The following is a 26,901-nucleotide window of genomic DNA, read 5'->3' as shown; positions in this document are numbered from 1 at the left end:
CTAAGTTGGTACTTTGGTCTTCTCTGTCTCCATAGTAGATTTCTATGATTAAAGTTATTTTCTGTTTCTTGATCATTTTCTTTCTTTCTCTTTTTTTTCCCCCCTCTTCTTTTGTGCCTTTTAAGGTCTAGCTCTACTTCTGGGGTACAGGGGGCATGGTGTCCCAAGCTTCCTGTGCAGCTCTGAGCCTTAGTTGTGTTTTATGTCTTGCTCACAGGATTGGGTAGCACCACCTGCTCTCTCCAGGAAACAGCTTGGTTTTCCTAGCTGGCAATTTGCCTTGCAAACTGGGACTGGAGGTGCCCTACTGGTCTGCGCCACTCCTAAGCTAGGACCAACAGTGTCAGTTGTTGATCTGCTGTGATTAATCCTCTCATTGGCTTTCCCAGAGTGTCTGAGTTGGGCTCTATACTCCTTTTACCCCAGTGAGACTGATGTTTCTTAAAGTCCTAGTCTGTCTTGAGCTGGAGAGTGTTTTTCATTCCCTTAGACGGTTCAGAAGCTTGATTTCATGTGGTTTTTGAGGGAAATGGGGAAAGCTGTAGCAGCTTCCTGGCTTCACTCTATTATCTTGGCTCTGCCTCTATTTTAGAAATGAGGTCTTTGTCAGAAACACTGACTATAAAAATTTTTTTCCCAACTTTCTGCTTCCCTTCTAATCTAAGAGTTTTATGTACATAACTTACATACTAAGAAGACATAAATGCAAACATATACAGAGTAGTTAAATACAAAGTTAACAGTGAGAGTACTGTCAGTTGAAGGGACCAGAAAAGTTTATGCAGAAGATGACCAGTTTGAAGTACATCTTAAAGTAAAAGGAGGACACTAAGAGGGAAGAAGGAGAGAAAGCATTCTAAGCATGAGGAGGCATAGTCACAAGAGTTGGAGCAGAGAGAATGTATTTTGTTGCCGTTGTAGAGTTTGGGAGGGAGAGTGATATTCAGTGAACCTGGAAAGGTAGATGGGGCTAAGGTTGTATAAGGACTTAAAGCTAAACATAAGTAGTTGTATTTTATCCTATAGGCAATCAGAAGCAACTGGAGTTGATTGTATATAACAGTTTCATAGTCATAACTGCCCCCAAGGAAAATACCAAAGTGAATACTTCTACTTCACTACTTGATTTGATAATTCTCACTTTCTAAAATAAATAAGATTTCTGAGGACCAGCAAGAATTATTATGGGTTTCACAATAACCTAAATACTATTTCAACTACAAATGCATTTCATTTTATGAAAAGTAGGTTTGGGGTCAGAAATAATGGCATTCATAATTTAATGCCTTGTGCACCCTCGTTTCTTAGATTGCCACAGAATTTCCATGTACTCTTACCCTCAGTCCTGCTCCTGTGAAGAACTCCCTCATTTTACAGATGAGGAAACTGAGGCCCAGAGAGGTGAAATGACTTATCCTGAATCACACAGGTAGTAAGTAGCAGAGCTAAGATTTGAACCCAGCTCCTCTGACTCCAAATCACATTTCCATCACTATCTCATGCTGTTAAATTTTTGTTTTGTTTGCTGAAGGTTAGAGTTGTTAATATAGAAGCACCATTAAAGGAATATTACATTTAGTATTTATAAAGTGCCTAGTTTATATGCCAGTGATAAAAATAAGTGACATGGACCCTACTTTCTAGAAGTTTCAGAGGCAGGAAAATACAAGCCCACAAATAACTAGGCAGAATAATAATTGAAAAAGACTTGTCTAACCAAAAGTGCATGAAAAATTGGAGGAGGAAGAGATCACTGGGAGAAGGAGAAGTGCAGCATAAGGCAGAGTTTCATGGATAATGCGGCGTCTGTTGGTCTTTGAAAAAATGGAGAAACTTCGACTTGTGGAGGATGGCAAAGGGTGGGGAGTCCATCTTTAGGGATGGGGTGAGAAAAGGCATAGAGATGGGAGGGGAAGGAAAGAATGGGAGGGCCCAAAATGTAGGATGATGTGTGATAAGAAAACTAGGTTCTGGTCACATTCTAAAGGACTTTAAATGCCAGAATCTAGCATTATTTATTTAGTAGATTTTTATTTAATAGATAATGAGAACCTCTGTTCTTGATCAGGACTATGACTTAGGAAGATTATTTAGAGAAAAGTATGGAGGCACAGGAAAGGATGATCATATTGAAATAGCCCTGGGAATAGATTCTGTCCAAGTGATTTTAAAAATGTGATAGTTTTAAAAGAGGAAATACTATTTGGATTTTTGTTGTGAATTTTATTCTTGGCCCTGTTACAGTATTTTATTGAGTAGCCGTTCCTATATGAAATAACTTAATATGCTATTGAAATAATAAAATTACATGTGATTTTTTCTTTAATAATTTAATAATGCTATAGTATGATATACTTTAGAAGTTTACTTTAGAAGTTTTACTTTAGAAGTTAAAAATGGCATAAAGATGTGACATGCAAGTATACTATACTATAATATAATGATGTAGAACTATTATGTTTAAAGGGGCTTTAAGTACAGTAGTCCAGAGTTTTATTACAGTGATACCTTTTATAATAGTGATACCTACTATAAAGACACACACAAACCATACAAATGTTTATAAAAGTGATTTTTAGAAATAAGACTAATATTTCTGTGACTTTTTATGTTAAGAAACAGGCTTCATTACTATGTAATGTTTAAATGATTCACAGTCTTAGGAGTCAGATTTGACTTATGATAAGTACTAGATCATGGACTAATCAGCAGATTTATAATGAATTTTTAAACTATGTAATTGAAATAGTTTTCTAAAGAACTTATTGATGAATAAGTCCTAAAGTCTATTGGAATCATGAATTGTATTTTAGATGGCAAATTTAGTTTAAAATCAAACAATACAATAACACTGATAACATTTTTGTATTTTATATAAATGATTGTCTAAATTGGACTTTTTAAAATCAATAGTATTGTGTGGTATTTGAAAACTTTTAAGTTACAACCTTAGAATTTCTATTCTCTTCTTTTGCATAGGAATTGTGAGAATACGGTATCGTCAGAAGAATGTGAAGCTATGTATCATTTTGTTTATGCAACATATAGACCCTTAGCTGTAGTAGCTGGAGAATTGCTCTGCAAAAGGTATCTTTCTCAGTCATACAATTGAAAAAAAATTGAGTTTATCTTCTTGTAGGTGTACATCTTATGGAAGGTGTACTTAGTCTGAAATTTGTCATTTTGGTAGTCAGTTGATCTACTGAATCAGCAGTCAACAGGGTCTTCGTTGTTTCTTTGGGCTCTTTTCTGACCTTATTTTCAAGAAGGGAAAAGAGGAGAAAGCTCTAAGTTTCAACAGTAGGTTATTTTTTGTCAGTGTTCATCTTCCCTACTCTCCAATATATGAAATCTCATTTGCTGGCTTAATTTATCTTTGGTTATTACTAAAGGTACAAGCTAAGGTTGATATTTGTCCACTTCTTAATGTTAAATTGTGGCCCTTTTTAAGAAAGTGCCCATGTGGACGTCACACATGATTTTCAGTCTACCTTTTTGTAAATGTCTGGTTATGTATAACAACATAATAATTTCATAATATGAAATGATTCATCATCATGATTCATATTACATCATTTGTCACAGTTGTATTTTGGTATTTCGGGACTTTTAAAAGCTGATTCTAAAACCTTAGTATAAATAAGATTTTTTTTTTTTTTTTTTTTGGAAAATACTTTTTGACTGTGTCATTTCTCCCCATATTTGTGTTGTGTTTGGAGAAAGGATGGATATAGAGCTTTTTTTGACTCCTGAGAGGTATCATTAGGAGTCTTGACATAAAACTTCATCACTGCCATTTTGGATCATGTGCTGGTAGCTACTCAACGTTTTTATTACCCTATCATTTGTACTGTGTGATGTCAGGAGATGTTAGAATTTAGCCAATGTTTGGACTCTTAAAAGTTAGCCAGCAACTTCAGAGTTCCCAAATTCTATGGTAAATGACTTAGATGAATAATAATCTTGTGATAGTTTTTGAATTCTAAATCCTTGTAGAATTGCTACTCCTTTGCAGACTGATTATATGCATGGCTGAATAAGAATCCCCCCCACTTTTTTTTTTTCCTTTACAGACTTTTTTGTCTCCCATCGGGTGAAGAAGAGCCTCCTAATGCCAAGAAGAAAAATAAGTTTGTTTATAGCCTTAGGCGTCTGAAAAAACTTATTACTTTCTTCTTGAATCATGGGGTAAGGAAAATTATGACTGTTTGCCAGGAAGTGGTGTTACTAGCTCTGATAATATTTTAAAGAGTTTGAAAATTATTGGTGGAACCATCTTGCTCTGTTTTGAAGTCAATCTTAATGATAAACTATAGAAATACCGGGGATTTGTCAATTTTTGTTTGGAGTAAAGTAACAACATTCATACAATCCCCTGTAAGATAGTGTTGTTCCTCTTTGCTTGTTTGGGATATGTTATATTAGTTTCTATGTAACCATGTAGATATAGAAACATGAAATCTGTGTCTGCTTTTGGTACTGACTAGTCAGATGGGAAACTTATCTGTGGTATGGGTTAGAATTATAAAGAATATTAGACTTTTTTGTAGCATTGTTTGCCCTTGATCCTTATATATATCATTTTAAAAAATTCTCTTTTAGTTTCATAAACATGTCACCTACTTGGTGGATAGCTTGTGGGACTGGGAAGACGGTTTGCTGAGAGACTGGGAGTGTTTGACAAATCTTTTAAGGGACAAGCCCATGAGAAAAGAAGAAGGTGAGAGACAAGATTTTGGGGTCTGCTTAAATGCCTTTTCCTAATAGTTTAGGGGGAGATGGCTTATCCTATCCAGGGACCATCCAGAAGCCATGGAATCCAACTGGAATACTCATTCTAAGTTCGAAGCCTCACTCTCTGGACCTGGCATGGGACAAGGTGATAAATCTCTATGAAATTTCATTTTCTGAATCTGTAAACTGTTGTTAAATCTTAGCTGTTATAAACAGAAGTTAATTTTTTTTTTAGTACATCCAACCTACACTAAGTTACTAATATGTATTTGAAAACATTTATTGGCCAAAAGAATCCTAAAAATATAAATTTCAGTTACTTTCTATTTGATTTTAAAACATGAGTAGCTTTAAGGAACATGTGAGGCCCTGGGGTTACTTTTACTATGTAACATCCTCTTCTGACAAAAAAGTTGTTAGCTGCAGTACTACTTGATGTTATACCACAGAAGACCAATTTTTTCCCCTTCAGTAGTATTTTATTTTCCTAAATACACAAAAAGTTAGTTTCCAACATTCATATTAACACATTTGTCTTGTTGTGTAAGAAGAATCAGACCAAAAAGAAAAAACAAACAAACAAAAAGGTGAAAATACTATACTTCAATCCATATTCAATCTCCATAGTTCTCTCTCTGGATGCAGATGTTTTCCATTCCAAGTCTGTTGGAATTGCATAAAAGACCATTTTTGATTACAGATCAAAATTTGTCATTTTTGACCTTTAATTTCACTGTAGCCTGTATACTTTATTGAAATAATATTAGGGTCTGTCTGTTTTTCAGTGGAAGTGCTGAATTTCTGTCACTGACAGAATCGGAGGATATTAGAACTAAGCAGAACCTTAGTGCTCATATAATCTTGAATTTTCCAAAATAATTTAGAATATTCACGGAACACTTGGATTTTGGATATATTGGCAGAAAATGTATTTTTATGTGTGGGTCTCAAAGGGGTTTTTCTAATCAAACTGGTTATTATATGTTTAGTTATTATTTTTTGATGGTGCTTTGTAAGCATTACATAAATGTGACTTGTTATTATTCTACAGGCAAGGAAAATGAAGTTCACTACTTTGTGCTGCCTTCTATGTTATCTTATTGCCTCTGTTACATGTCCTATCTCCACATGTGCTATCTTTTGCAGCAGGTTTGTTTACATAGAGCCAGTATCTTTCTCCTTGGTTCTGACCTGGGGATTTTCCAGGTCTTGGTTATAAATGGAGCCACACCGTATATTATGTCTTGGTCATTGTAGTCCTTCATACTGTAGTCTCAGAACTGACTTAATATAGCAAGTGCATGTATAACTTTAGAAATTTACTTTGCTGAATTAAGTTGAGTAATTCTCCTTTTTACAAGTGTATGCCTGTCATTTCTTTAGGACACAGCCTTCTAGAAGAGTTGCTAAAATAATGGACTTTTTTAAGGCTTTGTTCTCACTTTAATTCTTTAAGAGATATTGAAAAGGAATAGCTTTCTTGGTTTGACTTCCTGAGAAATTCAATGAATTAGTATTTCTTAGAAAGAAAAATATTCTGTATTTATTACATGGTCTAGTAGAAATTGCTAGGAGGCTCAGTGGATAGAGTACTAGACCTGGAGTGAGGAAAACTAATCTTCATGAATTCAAATATGGCCTCATCTATGTGATCCTGAGCAAGTCACTTAAAACTTTATTTGCCTCACTTTTCTTATCTGTAAAATGAGCCGAGGGAGGAAATGGCAGATTACTCTAATAATCTTTGCCAAGAAAACCCCAAATGAGGTCATGAGGAGTCAGACATGACTGAAAACAAATCAAGAATTAGTGGAAATAGTAGGAATTTGGAAACTTGGTTCTTATTTCAATTATGGTGTGGACTGTGTGACTTGGGACAAGCTACCTAAAAACTCTCTGATTTTTAGTTTCTTTATAAGGGGTTGGATTAGATGCATTTTAAGGCACCTTCATTTATCAAACACTATTACTTTCATTAATAAAGGAAAAGTATGCATCCTTTCTATTAAATTTATTTTCTCTCCTTTACTAAATTTTTCAGGAATATACTTGGTAAAGCCATGGTTGGGTGTGACATATACTTGATTTAAGAAACTTGATTAGCATGATTCCTCACTCTACTCCTCACTCCTTCAAAAGGAAATAATTCTGCAAACTTACATAATTAAAAAAAAAATAAGGAATGCTGTCTCTTAACAAAATCATTTGCTAAAGTCTGGAGATGATTGCGTCCCATTTCTCCATTTCTTTTATAAAATTTTTTTATTGTAAGCTTAATTGTAAACTTTTCAATATGCAAAATAAACAACCCAAGAATATAAGAAACAATACCTTTGTTATGTACAATTTGTTAATAATTAATTGGGGAAAAGCTTAAGCATATTGCTCTAATAGAGGTTTAATATCCAAGAGTTGGTATAAATATTTAAGAATGAATTTTTCCCCAATATAGAAGTGGTCAAAGCATATGAACAGGCAATTCTTAAATTAATAAATGGAAATTCATAACTAATAGAGAAATACAAATTAATAAAATCTGAAATTCCACCTTTCAGCAGTCATTTTGTTAGAGAAACCAGGAAAGAAAAATATCAATTATTTATAGGGATTAGTGGAGAACAAGAATACTTATACCTTGTTGATGGAGTTATGAATTGGTGAAACCATTCTGGAAAACAATTTAGAACTATTCCCACAGTCATTTTATTTTTCTTTATCATTGCATGATAAATTTCCTTTACTCCTTCTAATTCTCTAATTAGACATTCTGATATGTTCACAGCCTTTACAGATGCCCAGGAAAGTGTTCTTGTGGAAATTATTGCAGCAGCAGTGCGCCAAACCGCAGAAGGTCATCCTCCAGTGGGCCGAGGAAGCAGAAAAGTGAGTGCCTAATCTCAGAATTCTTGTGAACTGCTTTCTGTTCATAGACCTCTGGAAATTTATAAAATAAGTATGAAATATGACCATATGATACAACTTTTAAAAGTTGTATCACACACACGGACTATATTGAATTGTGTCCAGAAAAATGCTATATTTCAGTGTTGGGCTTGGGCTAGTCATTCTAAGCTTTTTACATGTTACAGGAAAAAAAAAAAAAAAACTAAAATCAATTTGCTACACATTTAGGCTAATTACTTCATCTTTCAGGGCCTCAGTTTTTCTCACCTAAAATTGATAATGTTGGACTCATTGACCAGTGAGGTCCCTTCTAACTGTAGAATCCTGATAGTGGCAATTACCCAGTTTGGTAACTAACCTTCTTGTTGATGATTTTTGTTAGTTCCCCAAATTGAAGTTTGTCCTCTAAAAGTAGAGATTGTTTGATACTGAAGACAGGAGAAAATGCTTCTGTTTTTCAAGACATTTACAAAAGAATAATTTGAAAACTATTCTGAATAGTAATGGTATCCTTGGAATAAATATATACCTTCCTAAATTGACTTTTTTTTTTGAAGGTTTCTACACTATTTTGGACATATAAGTTCATTTATATTTTACAGTGACATTATTTTGTAATCACTTTTCCTTCTGCAGTTTCATTCCACAAATATTTATGAAGACCCTTTTCAATGGAAAGCACTATTCTGAAAGAATTTTCATTCTAATAGTGGGATATAATGTATACACAACTGACCAAGACAGAAATACATAAATAGGTTCCTTCAGAGAGAAATGAAAGATTCTGAAAAAGAGGGATCATTTCTTTTTTTTTTTTTTTTAATAACTTTTTACTGACAGAACATATGGATGGGTAATTTTTTACAGCATTATCCCTTGCACTCCTGTTCCGACTTTTCCCTTCCCTCTATTCCTTCCCCTAAATGGGAGGCAGTCTTATACATGTTAAATATGTTATAGTATCCTAGATATAATATATGTGTGCAGAACCGTACAGTTCTCTTGTTGCACAAGAAGAATTGGATTCAGAAGGTAAAAATAACCTGGGAAGAAAAACAAAAATGCAAACAGTTTACACTCATTTCCCAGTGTTCCTTCTCTGGGTGTAGCTCATTCTGTCCATCATTGATCAAGTGGAACTGAATCAGATCTTCTCTTTGTCAAAGATATCCACTTCCATCAGAATACATCCTCATACAGTATTGTTGTTGAAGTGTATAATGATCTCCTGGTTCTGCTCATTTCACTCAGCATCAGTTCATGTAAGTCTTTCCAAGCCTCTCTGTATTCATCCTCTTTGTGCTATAGTGGCACTTTGAGTAAAAAGAGGTTGTGGAAAATGTATGATGAAGATAGAATTGTTAGGGTTTAATAACTGATTAGTTATGGTGGCATAGGAAATAATGAAAGATGACTGTGAGATGAGGGAGTAACTGACAGGATGTTGTTTCAGATAAGAAAATCGGTTTGAGGAGAAAGTGATCAGTTTTCTTTTGGAAATCTTGAGCTGGAAGTGTCATGGGTTATCCAGTTAGCAGTATTCATCAGGTAATGGGAAATGTGAGGTTGAACTTTTTGGAGAAACATTAGGATTATACATGGATTTGGGTGCAATCTGCATTGATGAAAATTAAAACCATTGGAATAGGGATGAGCATGCTAACGGAGAGAGAAAAGAACTGAAGTCAGTACTTGAGGAAGAAAATTAGGAGAAAATAAGTGAGGAGAGACTAGCAAGGAAAAAAAAAAGATATTCACTTGTAGCCAATGCTACACTAAAGGCCAAAAAGGATGAGGACTAAGCAGACAATTGGATTTGTTATTTGAGTTTACTAGTGACTTTAATAAAAAACAATTTCAGTAAAGTCTTATGAATTGAAGCCTAATTTCAAGAGGACTGAAGGTAAGGAAATGGAATTATTTGTAGTCTACTTTTTCTACTAACAGTGAAGCAGAGGAAATATCTAGAATGATTGGAAAGACAGTAGTGCCAGGCTTCCTTATCATTGTTTTTCATTATTTCTCTTGAAATTCTTGACCATTTCAACTTGCCACCTGCGGGGACGGGGGTGAGGGGAAGGAGAGGAAAAATTGGAACAAAAGGTTTGGCAATTGTCAATGCTGTAAAATTACCCATGCATATAACTTGTAAATAAAAAGCTATACTAAAAAAAAAGAAAGAAATTCTTGACCATTTGATCTTCTAGTTGAGTTTTGCTGTTATTTTTTCTATAAAGTGTACTTTTAGTAGTTTGATTTTTATGGCACTGAATACATAAATTTATTTACATAATTAATTATAATTTTTATTATATTGGCTTGGCTCACTCATAAGGTTGTTATTTTTTTTAATACAGATCCCTGAGCTGTTGTTAAATAGTGTTTAGGAGTTGCATTCATAGAGTCCCTATGTGTTTTCTTGGTAGCTAGATTTCCAGAGTTTATATATTGCATAGTTATCTTAAATAGAATTTCTCTTTTGTCTTTTTTTTCTAAATTTTCTTGGTAACATGCAGAAATACTGATGTTTTATTGTGAATTGATGTCATATCTTGTAACTTTGTTGAAATTATTGTTTTAATTTTTTTAGTCAAATTTCTAGGGTTCTTTGATTATCATTTCATTTGTAAAAAAGTGATAACTTGTTTCCTATTTGCCTGTACTTACTCCCTCAATTTCTTTTGTCTTATTGAGATAATTAGTGTTTCCAGAACTTTTCATATAGCTATAATGATTACATACACACACACACACACACACACACACACACACATATACACTAGTACTATAGTAAATATATGTACATATATATTTACTTCTAGTTTTATTGGAGAAGCTTCTAATTTATCCCTATTGCAAATAATGCAGGATCTTATTTTTAAATAAATAACTATTATTGTTTTAAGTTAAAGGTCCATTTTTTCCTAGTTTTTTTTTTTTAAACAAAAATGGATGTTGTATTTAGTCAAAAGGTTTTTTGCATCTGTTGATATAATCATATTACTTTTGTTTTTCTTGGCATTAATATTTATATTTAAGGTCTTCCTAATAATGAGCCAATTCTACATTCCTGTTATAAATATAAGCTTTTAACAGTGCATCATCTTTTGATGAGTTCCTTTAGCCTCCTTGCTACAGTTGATTTAATTTTTTTGCATTTATGATCATTTGGGATTGGTCCATAGTTTTCTTTCTGTTTTGATTCTCTCTGGTAAGGTTTCTTTTTTTCTTTTTAAAAATTATTTTATTTTTTTAAAACTTTCAGTAGTATTTTATTCTTCTAATTACATGTAAAAATAGTTTTCAACATTCGTTTTTGTAAGAATTTGAGTTCCAAATTTTTTCCTTCCCTCGCCAAGACAGCAATCTGAGATAGGTTATACATATTCATTTTAAACAAATTTCCATATTTGTCATGTTATGAAAGAAAAATAAGAAAAAAAGAGAAAAACCAGAGGAAAAAAGCAAACAACAAAAGATGAAAATAACATGCTTCGATTCATATTCACTCTCCATGGCTTTCTCTCTGGATGTGGGTGGTATTTTTCTATCCCAAGACTATTGAAATTGACTTGGATCACTGTATTGCTGAGAAGAGCTAAATCTGTCAGAGTTGATCATCACATAATCTTGCTGTTACTGTGTATAGTGTTCTCTTGGTTCTGCTCACTTTGCTTAGCATCAGTTCATGTAAGTCTCTCCAGGCCTTTCTGAAATCATCCTGTCGATTGTTACTCATAGAACAAGAATATTCCATAACATTCACATACCATAACTCATTTAATCATTCCCCAACTGATGGACGTCCATTCAATTTCCAGTTTCTTGCCACTACAAAAAGGGCTGCCACAAACATTTTTGCACATGTGGATCCTTTTCCCTTTTTTTGTGATCTCTTTGGGATACAGATCCAGTAGAGATACTACTGGATCAAAGTGTATGCATAGTTTAAAAGCCCTTTGGGCAGAGTTCCAAATTTCTCTCCAGAATGGTTGGATCAGTTCGCAACTCTATTAATAGTGCATTAGTGTTACTCGTAAGATTTAAAAAGCATATTTATATTATAAAAGGGTATTTTCTACTTTTTAAAACTTTTTATGTTATATTGTAATTAATTATTTTTTTGACCATTTAATAATTAATTTACTTTTACATCCATCTGAGTTTCAGGATTTTTTTTCCTAGTAATTCATTTATGACTTATTCAGTTTCTTTTTTTAAAAAATTAGGTTATTTAAATTTTCTATTTTCTTTTCCTATTAATCTGGGCATTTTCTCTTTTAAAAAGTATCCATCCATTTAATTTATCAGTGTAATTCATTCAAGCTAACATTTAAACTCTGAAATGGAATCAGTGTTGCTAATATTGAGCCTTGTCTAATCTTTGTCTTGTGCCTTATGCTTTTTCTGCAGACCCTCACAGCAAAGGAGAGGAAAACTCAAATGGAAGAATGTGCCCGAATGACTGAGCGTTTCATTATAGTGCTTCCTGAGCTTTTGGCTAAGGTAATGAGCAGCTGCTCCCTGAGTTGTTGTTAAATATTTCATTGGAATTCCTATAGCACTCTCATGTTTTATTGTTGTTTTTTTCCCTACAGTATTCTTCAGATACAGAAAAAGTGACAAACTTCCTGCAAATTCCTCAGTATTATAATTTGAATGTGTATGTTGCTGGACGTCTAGAGCAGGTGGGTGAATAAGGAAGAAGGGGAGAGAGTTACTTGAGGTGGAGAGAGAGGGAGAGGAGAAATAATATAAATTTTTTTGGAGATAATTCAGCAGATCCAGGGAGATAGTGTTGATAGAGAAACAACAATATGGTGGTCATAGAAACTATATTGCCTCAGATATAATACATTTCTATAAATTCAGAGTCTTTATCCTCAGTAAATTCTGTTATTGTATGAAATTGTCACTTTCCCTGTTGTTTGAATGTCCTGGTGGATGACTTGAACTTTCATGCAGGAAACTCTGTTTAAACTATAAAGTATATTTCTCAACCACTTTTAACAGCTTTGTAGGATCTGAAAGTATGGATGATGGTGAGGAATTTGGATCCTGAGGAACCCTTTAGAGTAATTGCTATCAAAATTACAAAGCCTTTCCTAGAGATTCTCTTTTAGCTGCTAAGAGAATTTAGAGTATAGCAGCTATAGACATCCTACTGAGAGGTAAAGTTGAGCAAGAGAATAATTATTAAAGAGGAGTGATGATTGTGTTGTGGTCTCCTATTTGGGGACATTTAGGGCAAGAAACAGATGATGTTTTGTCAGATTTTTTGGGAGGAGGTCTTTACTTACTTATTGATTGATTGGTTGGTTGCAATGGCAAGCATGTCCAGTAAAACCTTTGTTGTTAAGAGTGGTCACTAGGAGCCAGTTGAAGCTTGCTCATTACCTTTTTGGGAGAATTTACTCAGCAATCCTGATTTCTGACTTTGTGATTTTAGGGGATAAGGTGGGATGAGGGGTAGGGATGGGAAAAATAAGGTGAGTTGAAGAGAAGCTTCCAAGCTAATAATTGTATTCTGAAAAATGATTCCATATTACATTTCAAGAACCTCCTCTACTTTTTCTATTATTACCTGATTTCTTGTTCTGTTTTCTTTACCTCATCTCCAACACTCTCTCAGTTTCTCTTTATTCAAATATCTCCTTCCATTCTTCCATGTTCCCTAGAACAGGATTCTTAAATTTTTTGATGTCCTGGATTCCTTTTTAAGTCTGCAGAAATCTCCTTAGAACAATATTTTTTAAGTGCATGAGATAGAATTACAAAGGCAACTAGTGATATTGAAGTACATTTTATAGCAAGAAATCAAAAGTAGTGATAAATTTATGTAAACGATCATTTAAGAACTCTTCAACACTGTGATATAAAAATATCTGTGATTTGTTAGTGACAAAAGTTACAGATTCTTCTGATACTGCTGTGATTTGTTGTCTACATGTGAGAAATTAATAAAAAATAGAGATGATTTTTTTTTTTCCCATGCAAGTTTATGGACCCCTTGAAATCTATACAGAACCCCTTAGGTGTCTGTGTACACCAGGTTAAAAACCGTGTCTGAGATAGATGTGCAGTTGCAGGTGCTGTATATTTTCTTCTCTGAGAGATTTATAGGCTTTTACTGAGCTCTGTGTTTAGAGGCATAGGAACTGGCTTCAAATTCTGCTTCTTAATAGCTTTGGGACCTTGGGTAAGTCACTTAACCTTTTAGGACCTCAATTTCTTTTCTGTAAAATGAAGGAATTGGATTAGATGCTGTTTCTGAGTCTTTTGCCATTCTAAATCTCTGGTCCTATGAGTGTGTGTGTGTGTGTGTGTGTGTGTGTGTGTGTGTGTGTTTTAAAAACACATTCATAGATATATTTATTTATATATTCACATACATGTACCTCTATGTATGTAAATACATAAAATATGTTTGTGTTTTTAGAAAATGGGAAACTAAAAATTATTAGATACTTGAATGAATTTGTGGTCTCATTGTGACTTGCTAAGCAAAGATGGCATTCTTGGTAAGGTTGTATACATTTCTCTTCTGTGCTGAGGATTTTCGTTGATCTTTTGACATTGTAAGGATACCAACAGAGCATAGGAGGTAGGCTGATCATTCTTACTCTTGCCACATAGCTCATTTTTGTTCTTTTCCTGTTTTTAAAATGACACCTGTTATTCCAGTTCTTCATGATTGCTTGTTTGTAAAGTGTACACAATGCAACAGACACATTACTATTGTTAATAAAATTCATGTAGTAATAATATTGCATAATAACTTTTTTTTGTTATTTTGAAGTTGAGAAAGCACTCTCCTCACACTACCCCATGAGGTAGGTAGCACAACTTTTTTTATCCTATTTTATAGTTGAGGAAACAGTCTCAATGAGGATAAGTGACTTGCCTAAGATTATACAGCTAGTCAAGATTGAAGCTGGAACTTGAACTCAGATTCTCTGATTCTGAGGTCCATTGCTCCTTCCACTACATTATTCTGAGAGCTTTTTAGTTCTCATAATTGTTGTTGTCATACTCTTCCCCTTTTCCTCCCTCAAATTTGCTCACTTCTCCTTAGTACAATATTCAGTGCTCACTGGATGCTCAACAAGTGCTTGTTAACTTAGCTCTTCCTTCTTGGATTAGAGTTGTTAAGCAACCATTGGGATGGTGACCTGGCCCTCCTCATAAGATCCTGCATTTCTTCGTAGTACTTGGATGCGTTGCTAACGGAGATGAAAGAACTTGTGCACAGACACACTGACCTTAATGTCCTTGAGGCCTGCTCCAAGGTATACAGCATTCTCTGCGGTGAACAACTGGCAATTTACCCTTTTGTGTCCGAGGCGCTTCACCACCTAATAGATGAGATGGTTATGGACTTCTCCCAACTAATCGGTGAATTTTTCCAAGAGGTAAGTACAAACAGAGTGGGTAACTGAGAAGAAGGCTGTAATGGGGGATGAGGGTGGTGATAATGGTGTAGTAAATAGGAGACCATGAAGATGAAATTTTTAACATTTACATTGAAGAAACTTAGCAATTAAATCCCTAAAACAATAAAATTTTCTGCTCACATAAATAGATAACACTAGATGGCTTGTCCTGGGTGAATATATGTCGTTTAAGATTTGAACTTCTGAACAGATCTAGTGAGGTAGAAACAATCCTGATATTGAAAAGTAGCCACTTATCATAGTTTTTGACATTTGAATGGTGATACAGCAAAGGAATGTTTTTTTTGCACAGAAAAATATAATGTGCTCAGATTAAATAAGCAGACTGGCTATTATGTTGAATAATCTATATTAGATAGCCTTGGAGAAGGAGGTGAAATCTCTGCCTGTGACCATGGATTAGTTTTTAGTTATCTATTACAAAACATCTTCCAGTCATTTATCCAGGTTTGAAAAGTAGCAGTAATTTTTTTTGAGGATGATGGTGTAGATTAGATTAAAATTTTCATTCATTTTAAAATGCAGAAACAGCTGTGGGAGACACGAATCTCCCTGTGTGGCTGAATTCATCATGAAGGAAAGAAAACTATTTTGGGGTGTTCATTGTTTAGTTTCTGATAGGTAATCACTCTACAGTGGTAGGGAAGGAATTTATATTCAAAAATTTGTTGTTAACTACATTTTAGATTTAACTCATTGTACATGAAATTAGTGCATTGAGAGTGGGATTTGGATTTAGTTGTTATTTCAGCTTTTTCTTCATATTAAGATAATTGAGTTATATAAAAGATACTTCCTGCTCCTTTGCCACATTGGTTTTAGGACCTTGAATAGATTCTCTTCTCGTTAGAGAAATCTGCTAGTTAGATTAACTCGTATTTCTTTATCTTTTTTTCCCCCACTTGTGTGACATGAAGAGAATGAGGGAAAGCAAGATTGACAGGAATTTATTTAGTTATCTTTGGACTGAGCTTTCTTCTTTCTTTTTGTTTTCCCATAATCTGAAGGATAGAGATAGTTATGTAAACATCACTGTAGGTATTTTTTAATCTGCATTTTATAAATGTGGAAACTGAAGCACTCAGAGATCAAAATACTTGCCTTTGGTTACTAGTTTAAGAGATGATAGAGCTTGTAGTTGCTCTAAAGTCTGACTCCACATGTTCCTGTATGGTGCTCAAGTCACTATTCATTTATTTCCTCCTCTGTAAAAGGCAGATAATAATGCCTGCATTACTTACTTCCCAGAAGTATTGTAAATAAAGTATTTTAAATATTCATGAATTAAAGAATTCTTTAAGTGTAAGATGGTAGTAGTATTTCTGCTTCTCTACATTACAGCTGTAAACTCTGATGAAAGCTTCTGTGGAAGAGTATTAGCTTAGCCAAGTTCTGTTTTTATTTTGATGATTGCAGAAGAGCAATATGTGTGTTCTCATTCCTTATCGTTTCTATTTTTTATAACTTATTTTAGGAAGATGGTTTGGGTGTCAATGAAGAACACATTTTTCGAATGTCCTGCATCCTAAAAAAACTAACGGCTTTTCACAAGTAAGAGGATTATTTACTTATATCTATGTATATATATAATAAACATGTCTATTTATACATTCTGTATGTGTCCTCAAAAGTAGGATTCCTATGGTGTTTATGGGTTCATAAAATTTTTATTGACCCTGTAATGCAGTAAAATAAATTTATTTGCAAGAGCTTTTGTCATATAGCTGGAAACTCCTATCTTTTGTATGTATCATTTCCCCTTGGTTTTAATTATGCTAGTAGTAAAAAAAACAAAAAAATCCAAAAAAAACCCTTTCACATTAGGCACTGCTGTGTATCTAGTCCATTATTATGTAGTATAATCAAAAAGCGAAGGGATCATTATTCTTTGTTCTTTCCCTAAGTATCATTGAAACATGGGTTTAGCTTTCCCAGACACTATACTATGCATTATGAGTAGTTAGTGAAGGTTGTGATTGTACATCTAGTGGCTCTAAGTGCATTTTTGAAGGTCCACACTCTTTCTTCCAGATATAATCAAATTTCTCCCAAGTTTGACAGTTTCCAGTGGCATCTAGACTTTGAATCAGAGAGATTGAAGATATTCATAGATCACTGAATGTAGTAGCTAATAAATAGGTATTGTGATTGTTTAATCCTTCCATTATTCCTGTTATTGAAATGGTTTTATGATTTTTTTTGTGTGTAATCTATGAATAGGTGAGGTTGAAAAATAAATTAAAACTAAAAACAAGTATAAACTTAAAGCCTTATTAGTTACAATTTACAATTTATGATAATTGTCATAAGAGCTGAAACTGTGTGCTTTTAAATAAAGAAAAGTGCTTACTGGAACAAAGGAGCACAACATTTTTAGAGAAATACTAAGTTTTTTTAAGATGAGAGGTATATATTCAAGCTACCTTATGTTCTTTTCTAGCTTAAGTACAATTAAATACCAAAAAATGTCAATTCTTATAAATCATTCTTGCTTCTCTGTTAAAGTGCTTTCCCCAAGCAAAATCTGACACTAAATTCCACATTAACCTTAATAGAAAAGGTCATACCTTTTAAAAATTTAGAAAGAAAAGTTAACTATTTTTACCATTATGAATAGGGGAAGGGGTCATACCATTATGAAAAAGGGAATTGTTTGGAGCATAAAAAAATTAAATAGATGCTTTATACTGTGTAAAATTTAAAAACTTTTGTATGAATAAAATCAATGAAGATATAATTAGAAAAGAAAGTATAGAAAGGAAGAAAATATTTGTGTCAAATATTACCAATAAGCCCAATATCTGAAATGCATAGTGAAATAAATAAGTGGCCCAAATACATAACATCTAAAGCCATTCTTCTAGATCAAGGACTATTGACTTTTGTTTTATCATGGACCCCTTTGCTGGTGAAACCTTTGAATCCCTCCTCCGGATGATATTTTACTTATTTATATATATAAAAGAAAATATATATATAATAATAAAGGAAACCAGTTTTGTTGATTATAATTATAAGACAGTTTCTCAAAAAGGACACAGACCCAGGTTAAGAATCATTGCTCTGTGGGTAAGTGGTCAAAGAATATAAATAGTTATCAAAAGAATTGTAAATGCTAAATTGAAAACATGTTACAAATCATTAACATTAAGAGAAAGAGTCAGCTGGATGATGGAGTAGATCATGGGACTTGGAGTCAAGAAGACCTGCATTCAGATCTTGTCATAGATATTTCCTAGTTGTGTGACCCTCTTATTTTCACCCCTGTCTCTCTCAGCTTTCTCTCTGTAAAATAGGGATGATAATGGCACCTATGCTCCACGATTGTTGTGAGAATTGAGTGACATAATTGTACTTTGCAAGCCATATTATTGTTGCTATTCTTGTTGTTGTTATTATTGATAAATACATATTGAAACAACTCTGAGTTGCTACCGAATTCCATGCAGCTCCGGAAAAATGACAAGAAACAAAATTGTCCTTGTGGGTGGGGCTGTAAAATGGTTCAGTTTTCTGAATGTTGACTGGAAATTATGTAAGAAAGGGGATTCCTGCCTCCTCACAACTTTTGACCTCATAATCCCAAAATGTACTATTTTCACATGTGCTACTAAGCCAGTCAAAGATAGATGCAGAGATTCAGCATCCAAATGGGTGCTCATTCAGTAGCTGGAAAAGATTATGGTGTGTAAGTATGACTGTACAGTGAGAAATAATGAGGAATTTAGAGAAACATGGAAAGATTTGTATGAATAGAAGTAGAGTGAAATAAGCAGAACCAAGAAGACAGGACTCCACAGTGACTGGTAGCATAAGTGAGTCTGATCACTAAAGAGAAAACTCAGCCCTGAACCATTGAAAACTCAACAGAGGGCTCCACAAACAGGTAGTAGAACATGTGCTTAAGATGTAGACACAGGCACCTCTGAGTGCAGATTATCACATACATTTTGAAAAAATATTAGATCAGGAAATTTTTTTTTCCTTTTGTTACAAAAGAGGGTTCAATTGGAGGGAGGAGACTTTGTTGATATAAGAATAATGATCATCATAATGGCTTTTGTATAATGCTTAAAATCAATTTCCCTCAGCTCTTCACATTCAGTTATAATGACTCAGTTATTGAAAGGATTAAAATTTCATTTTGCTATTTTTTTAAAAATTAAGTATTTTATATTTAAGACTCAATTTTGGCTGGCCTTCTGATTCGATTTATTTTTTAAAATATATTTTATTTTTAATTTATGGAATAAAACAAGCATTTTCAGAACATAGTGTAATAAAAAAGATGATTGCACATGAAACTACAAATTTATTATGTACAACTTGCTATTCCGTTAAAAAACATAATAAAGTCATCGTGTAAATTTCTTTTTTTTTATCTTTGTTCCCCTCCCCCCCCCCCCCCCCCAAATGGCTACCATTAGTTGCAAGCAGATGTATATATGTATACACATACAAACATATATAAAATTATTGTATGCAATCTTCTATATATCAGTTCTTTCTCTGGATGCAGATCTTTCTTCATGATTCATTTTAGAATTAAGTGAGGCATTACTGTTTAATCAAAATAATTTCTTGTTTTGCTTATGGCTTAGTGCACATGATCTCACCAGGTGGCACATTGGTGATTGGACTTTGAAAATCCTGAATTTTGAGAAGGAAAATGGGGGTTTGCCTGCTGAGGTAATATGCATGTGTAATTTTGATTTTCTAGACCGAATGAGTTTTTAATGGTGTTTAATTAGAAACTGTAATTGGTATTTTGGATTCCTTGAAAACTGGTCCATAGAAAACAGTTTTGATTCTTTCTGCCAGTATTTTTGTATTAAACCATCTTCTTCTGCAAAGAATATCAAAGATTCTTCGTACTCCTTTTGAATGAGGCATCCAGAAGGGGGTGGTAGTGGTGTATTTACTTGAGATTGCTGATTTTTCTCAAAATTTGAACACACATTCTTGTTGATCCTTTTCTGTGGTTGAAAAGTACAACCATTAAGATGCCTTGTGCATGCTTTGTGCTGCTTCTCCATTGTTTAGATTTCAATGCCTAAATTTTTATTTGAAAATTAAATTTGTTTTTGTTTAAGAGGGTAATATTCTCCTTTCAGACCTTAATCCCTGCTCTTCAATGCAGTTACTTTGCTCTCTTATGGCAGCTGGAATTAGTTACTGAATCATTGGTAACTGAAACACCTTCCTCCCAGGTACGCTGACAGACTGTTATCCTTTGTCTTGAGAATTTTATTTTTATAGAAGATCAAAAATGCTAAAAGTTTTGTGGAAGGTCTTATTTTTAATCATTATAATAATATTAGCTAATTATTGTTTAATAATCATATTACTTAAGAGAATTGCTAGATCAAATGCCTTTATTCCCCAGTAACTAAACTAGTCTAAGGCTATGGATAAACAAAGAATAATTCTCAAAAGAGGAATGCAAACTATTAACTATGTTTACAAATATTATTAGTTAAAAATAACAAGAGAAAAATATATATTAAAACAACTCTAAGGTCTCACTTCACACAGAAAATTGGCAGAAATGACAAAAAATATATGGAGATGGTGTGGAACGATAGACATAGGTATTGCTTTTAATAAAGTTGTGAATTGGTCCAACTATTCTGGAACTTGCTTTGAAATTGTTAAGAAATAAGTAGAAGTCCATACACTTTGTCTTGCTGATCCCATTACCAAAGTTTAAATTCCAAAGATGATTACAGATAGAAAGATCTCATAGACACCAAAGTATTTATAATAGCTCATTTTTAATTAGCAAAAAACTAGAAACAGGGTAGAAGTCCATCAATTTGAGGAATGGATGGATGAGTTCTGGTAAATTAATATAATAGAGTATTACTTTGCTATAAGAAATAATGACTACGAAGAATAAAGTCCATTATAAGAAGACACATAAATGAAATAACCAGATCAGGAAAACAATATAGGCACTTACTAAAAGCATAAAAATGAAACAATATGCCTTTACAATGATCAAATATAGCCGCAAAGAATAATAGACCTCAGTTGGATCGTAGAAAAAGAGTTGGAAAGGCATGTGTAGTTCATTATCCCCATTTTATAGATGAGGTCCCAGGGAGGTTCATTGTCCAATGTCACACACTATTCTAAGTGGAACCCAGGTCCTCTGACCATAAAAATCCCTTTCATTTCCCACAGTATTATTTTACCTTTTGAGAGAGAGAGAGATACAAATGCATCTTTTTCCTTTATAAAGGTAATGGGTGTAGAATATTTCATAGAATGTATTAATTAATATGTTTATTAGTTTTACTGATTTTGTTTTATTCTTTGTTAAAAGGGATTGAACTCTAGGTGTGGGAGGGAAGAGAGACATTGGGAGGAAAAGGTAATGTAAAAGTAAGATACTGTTATACTTTTTAAAGGAGATAAGATTGAAAGAAAAAAAAACCAGATCATTTCCCTATCTGAAAAATAATGCATTTTATAGATTAAATGAGCATTAAGCTTTCTTCTAAATTTCTTGAGAAAATTACCTTACCAAAAACATGTGATTTTAGTCAGTGGTATTCATATTAGCAGGAGCATTGTGGAATCATTGGTTTATCTTATTTCTTGCAGACTATACTTTCTGTTAGTGATTAATATTATATAGTGTTTGTGAATTAAGTATCTTTATTACCAAATTAAGCCTATAGTTGGCTTAGTATAAACTTTGAAAAAAATTTTTTTTTGAGAACGGTGATACATTTTAAAGAAGGCAATATCAGAAGGCCCGAATTCAAATTGACTTTTGCTTATTGTCTGTGTGATCTTGAGCAAGTTACTGAATTTACCATGTTAGGCTTCATTTTTCTTAACTATAAAATGAGATATTTGGATCAGATGACTTGAGATCTCTTTCAATTCCCTGGGTCTATGATCCTATGTGACCCTGTAAATATACACAAATTTAATTTGTTATTAAAATAACGATCATAGTAAAGAAAAGCTAAAAGGTGAAAGAACAGGAACAAAATATAAGCTTCAATAAATAAATTTAGCTATTGAAAATTATGTAGATCACAATTATTTTGTATTATTATATACTTGGATCCACATATTGAATAAGGAAGTTAACTTTTTTAAAAAGAATTTTTTTTTCTCAATTGCATGTGAGAACAATTTTCAGCATTTTTAAAAATAATTTTTGAATTCCAAATTTCCATCTCGAGAAAATAAGCACTTTGATATAGATTATACATATATAGTTATGCAAAGCATAGTAAGGAATAGAGCATATTGTGATGTGATTATGCAGAAGTTTTAAAAGTAATAAATTTTAGAACTGCTTGTATTAGACTGTACTGGGATTATTTACTTATGCTTTAAAATATTACTTTTTACATCTTGTGCCATGTGCTACAGATGTCAATGACGTACACTTTTAATCTGAGGCATTCTTAATTTCAGAAGTAAATTAATTTGGTTGCAATTATCTTTTTAATTAAAAGGCTTATTATTTCTGTGAATTTTTCTAGTCTCTTATTTCTCTGTTTTCTTTTTGGCAATTTCAGTGCTTTTTAATAATGATATTTAGTTTCATTCCTCAAAGGAAGTGAAATTTATTGTTTTGTTAACTTGTTAACTGAGCTGGTAAAAGAGTTTGTGTACTTTAGAAAATTTCTTCTTTATTGCCTCAAAAAAGGATTTTTGGTTCCCTATTTCTTGGTGGTTTCCATTTTCCCTCACCATTGGCAAATTGATTTTTTGCCCCTTTCTCTTCCCAGATATTAATGTTCAGTGAAATTCACTGTAGAACACTTCCCATAAGGATAAAAGGGTCTTTTTCTGTTTTGCTTGGTTGTTTGGGGTTTTTTTTTTTCCCCCTGCAAAGACACTAATAAAGCCTCCGGTCCTGAAAGAAAAGGAAGAATCTGAAAATTCTAGTTTTTATTTTCAGCTAATGTTATTAAATTATATGACTGGCATAGATATCTTTTCTTTTTTCAGTTGCAGAAAGAAGATTGCATAAGTAGTCTGTATAATAAAGTACTTTACTATGTGCCAGGCACTTTGCAAATATTCTCATTTCATCCTCACAAAAACCCTGTAAAGTATATGCTATCATTATTATTCCTATTTTATAGTTAAGGAAACTGAAGGAAGCAGCATTAAGTGACTTTTCCAAGGTTAGATAGCTCGGAAATATCTTGGGCTAAATTTGAACTTGGGTCTTTCTGATTCTTGGCTCAGGACTTTACTTATGTAACATGGTGGCCTGAGAGACATAATACTTTACATGTTCTTCTTGAACTTAGAATTAGAGCTATAGTGTGAGAAAATATATCATTGTAACTTGTTAAATACTCTAATCTGGGGGAGGAGGGAAATCCTTGGTGATTGTTGTTCCCTTCCAATTTCTGAACTTGAATGACTTTAAGATCTTTTTTATTTTAACATTGTTTCTTTGATGTCCCCTTTATAGGTCTTTGCAATTCATGCAGTTCTTAGAACATAACAGAAAATTTGGCAAGCTTATATTGGTAGTGTTAGGGGGTGTAGAAGTGATTTGTTTTCTGGGAAGAATTGTATTCACTGATGCAAAGTGAAGTGAACAGAATCAAGAGGACAATTTGTATAGTGTCAACAATATGGTAAAACTTAACAACTTTGAAAGTATTAGGAATTCTGATCAGTATAATGACCAGCCATGATTCCAGAGGACTAAATGATGAAAAACATGCTAGCTACCTCCTGATAGAGAGCTTGTAAGACTCAGAAAATCAGATTTTTTGGGATATGATTAGAGAAGAAATTTGTTTTGCTTGATTCTGCATGTTTGTAATAGAGTTTTTTTTTGTTTGTTTTTTATTTCAGTGGAGAATGAAGGGTGGGTTGGATATTGGATGGGAGGAAAGGTGAATTTTTGTTGATAGAAAAAAATTTATTAAAATATAATTATAAAACAAGTGATTTGTTTTGAAAGAAGTTCCCTAATTTTTAAAGAGACCTAAAAATATTTTCAGGAAACTCTTTCGGAGTTGAGTGAAAAGATGACATGTTTCCGCTTGATATGTGAATCATACCTCAACCATCATAATAAGGATGTGAGTGAAAAGGTTGGTGTTAACAGTCTGTTTTCTCTAGAACTTATTTTCATTCATCAAACCAAAAATGAAAGCCTGTATCTTATAATTATTTACTTTAAGAACTTTTTTCTTCATAGTGAATCTTGTCCTCTTATACTAAGACCTTCAAACTGAAGGTTTTATTAGAGATGATGTAGTCTCTCAGGGAGGGAGAAATGGGAAGTGGGATGACATCTATGGTAGATTTTTTTTTTTTTAATTTTGGGGGTAGATAGATGGAGGAGTACCTTTAATGGTGTTTTTCTTCAGGATTCTAAAGTTGTTTGTTTGTGTATGTGTGTGTGCTTATGTTTTTAGGCCTTCATTCTACTATGTGACTTGCTGATTGTTTTAAGTCACCAAGGTGTGGATGAGGATGAAGATTTTTCATTGCTCAAGTTTCTTCCTGATCACGATCTACAGTCAAGAATGATTGAGTTTGTCAAGGATCACGTTTTTGGGGAGAACAGTAAGTATCATAGCCCCAAATCATACTTTTTTAAGTTCTAGAGCCTTCATCAATCCAGGGAAAGATATGGGAGAGAAGGGGTGTGTATAATCAAAAGTAAAGATTTGGAGGTTTCTTTTGTTTTTTGCAAGGCAGTTGGAGTTAAGTGACTTGCCAGGGTCACACAGCTAATAAGTATTAAGTTTCTGAGGCTTGATTTGAACTCAGGTCATTTTGACTCCAGGGCCAGTGCTCTTATCTACTGCACCACCAGCTGTCATGATCTGGAGAATTTTATAACAATCCCACATATTTTTAAACTTCTAGTCCCAAAGCATCCTTTGTACTTGAATTTTTAAGGTACATATTTAGGAGAGGTCATTTTATTAGACATGCATATTGGCTATTTAGCTTTTTAAAAATAAACAGAAAATTTTAACTTTATTTTCTAGTTTCTGAATTGTCAAGTAATCTTTTTTTTGGGGGGGAGGGTATCTATGGCTTTTTTGACATATTTGAAAGGTCATGTCCATATGGGCATCAGTCATTGGCACTCCACAATGATAACATCAGATCCAAACATGTCTCTTTTAGATCATGTTTTCAGACTTGATGCCAGTATACCTAATATTTAAATAACCCATTTCTTCTCCTTGTACTTCCTTGTTTTACTTTAGTTCCTTCCTGCTGATCTCAGTTCTGGCCACAATTTCTTGTCTCTTTTTTCTTCCTGGCTCCATCAAAATTCCAAACCTCTTAATGTTACCCAAGTTTAAAAGTGTCATAATTAGTGACACTCAGTATCTGTTTTTTTATAAAATGCTTAATTTATCCTAGAGAGCAGCTAGGTGATACAGTGAACACAGTGACGCAGTAATTAAACAGCCCTGGCATTGGAATCAGGAAGACTCATTTTCATGAGTTACAATGCAACTTCAGCTTTATATTAGCTCTGTGAACTTGGGCAAATCACTCAATGCTGTTTGTCTTTTTTCCTCATTTTTAAATTTAGCTAGAAAAGGAAATAGCAAACCATTCTAGTATCTCTACCAAGAAAACCCCAAATGTTGTCCCAAAGATTCAGGCATGACTGAAACTATTGAAAAAAACCTAATAGCACTGTATCATTATCTTTTAAAATACTAGTATTCTTTTTTGATATTTGATATTATTATTTTGGAATTCATTAAAATATTTTTCTTAGGAAATTTGAATTTATTTTGAATTAGATGAAGTAGATTAGACTTATTATTCAAACCTTTTAGTCAGAATTGACTTGCTGTCATTTAGGATTTTTCTGTTTTTAATGGTTTAGGTCTGATTTATTCTTAAGTATTGATTTGGTGAAAAGAGATCAGTGTTAAATTCCTCTCTTTTCTTCTTTTCCTCCTTCCACTATTGATAAAGATGCAGAGGATCTTGATTAAGACAATAGAATTTTCATTTTATAATTTTGCCATTGTCCAAAAGCATTGAACAACTTCAAGTTATTGCTTAAATATTGAATCAAGCATTGTAAAGGTTATGGAATCATTTCTGCCATTGAAACTTTTAGACTTATTTGGTGTATAGGCCAATCCCTCGTGAAAATATGTTACAAAAGGGCAGCTAGGTGGATAGAGCACCAGCCCTGAAGTCAGGACAACCTGAGTTCAAATCTAGCCTCAGACACTTAACACTTCCTATCTGTGTGACCCTCGGCAAGTCACTTAATCCCAGTTGCCTCAGCAAAAAAAAAAGAGAGAGAGAGAGAGAGAGAGAGAGAGAAGAAAATGTTACAGAAATATTCTTTAGTATCTATTGAATAGGAACTGTTGTGTTGGGTAAGAGGGGAAGAGATATGAGTAGATTGAATGTGTTGGAAGTTCAATTTGCTCACATTTATACAGTGTAAGTAAGTGGACAAGTTATATATCAAGAGCACAAATTGAATTTTTTTCCTAGATTTGCCTGAAGAGATGAATAGAGAAGAAGCTCATAGACTGGATTCAGTATACAGAAAACGGATTATTCTGGCTGAATATTGTAAACTGATTGCTTATAATGTGGTGGAAATGATGACGGCAGTTGAAATCTACAAGCACTATATGCAGGTCACTGTGATTCTCCACTATAGATTGAATTCACGATAGGCTTTGCTTTTAATATTTGTTAGAGTAATTTTTCAGTAGACCAAGGCTGTATATAAAATGCCTGGATGACATTATTGGATATGCTCTTTGGGTTACAGCTTGGCATGTTATATTCCAAATTATCCTGTGTT

The 26,901-nt window shown here is 33.2% G+C and overlaps 1 protein-coding gene across 5 annotated transcripts in view; it reads left to right on the top strand.

The window, feature by feature from the left end:
- LOC100933824 (cohesin subunit SA-2) overlaps window positions 1-26,901 on the top strand; it is a 123,194-nt gene that overhangs the window by 45,975 nt on the left and 50,318 nt on the right. For 4 of the 5 annotated variants that reach the window (XM_012546129.2, XM_012546130.3, XM_012546128.3 and 1 more), the window contains 14 exons: window positions 2,980-3,087; window positions 4,074-4,188; window positions 4,603-4,720; window positions 7,517-7,617; window positions 12,052-12,144; window positions 12,237-12,326; window positions 14,847-15,050; window positions 16,567-16,643; window positions 19,694-19,781; window positions 20,207-20,302; window positions 21,421-21,468; window positions 24,089-24,181; window positions 24,509-24,659; window positions 26,583-26,731. In XM_012546129.2, the coding sequence (XP_012401583.1) occupies window positions 2,980-3,087; window positions 4,074-4,188; window positions 4,603-4,720; window positions 7,517-7,617; window positions 12,052-12,144; window positions 12,237-12,326; window positions 14,847-15,050; window positions 16,567-16,643; window positions 19,694-19,781; window positions 20,207-20,302; window positions 21,421-21,468; window positions 24,089-24,181; window positions 24,509-24,659; window positions 26,583-26,731 (1,531 nt within the window). Of the gene's footprint in view, window positions 1-2,979; window positions 3,088-4,073; window positions 4,189-4,602; window positions 4,721-4,767; window positions 4,880-7,516; window positions 7,618-12,051; window positions 12,145-12,236; window positions 12,327-14,846; window positions 15,051-16,566; window positions 16,644-19,693; window positions 19,782-20,206; window positions 20,303-21,420; window positions 21,469-24,088; window positions 24,182-24,508; window positions 24,660-26,582; window positions 26,732-26,901 lie in introns of all 5 variants that reach the window. The other variant, XM_031959070.1, reaches the window with a different exon arrangement.

Source organism: Sarcophilus harrisii, chromosome 3, assembly GCF_902635505.1.
Source record: "Sarcophilus harrisii chromosome 3, mSarHar1.11, whole genome shotgun sequence".
In the NCBI taxonomy this organism is placed as follows: domain Eukaryota; kingdom Metazoa; phylum Chordata; class Mammalia; order Dasyuromorphia; family Dasyuridae; genus Sarcophilus; species Sarcophilus harrisii.
Note: the sequence above shows the minus strand (reverse complement) of the source record. Positions and strands in the feature narration are given on the sequence as shown.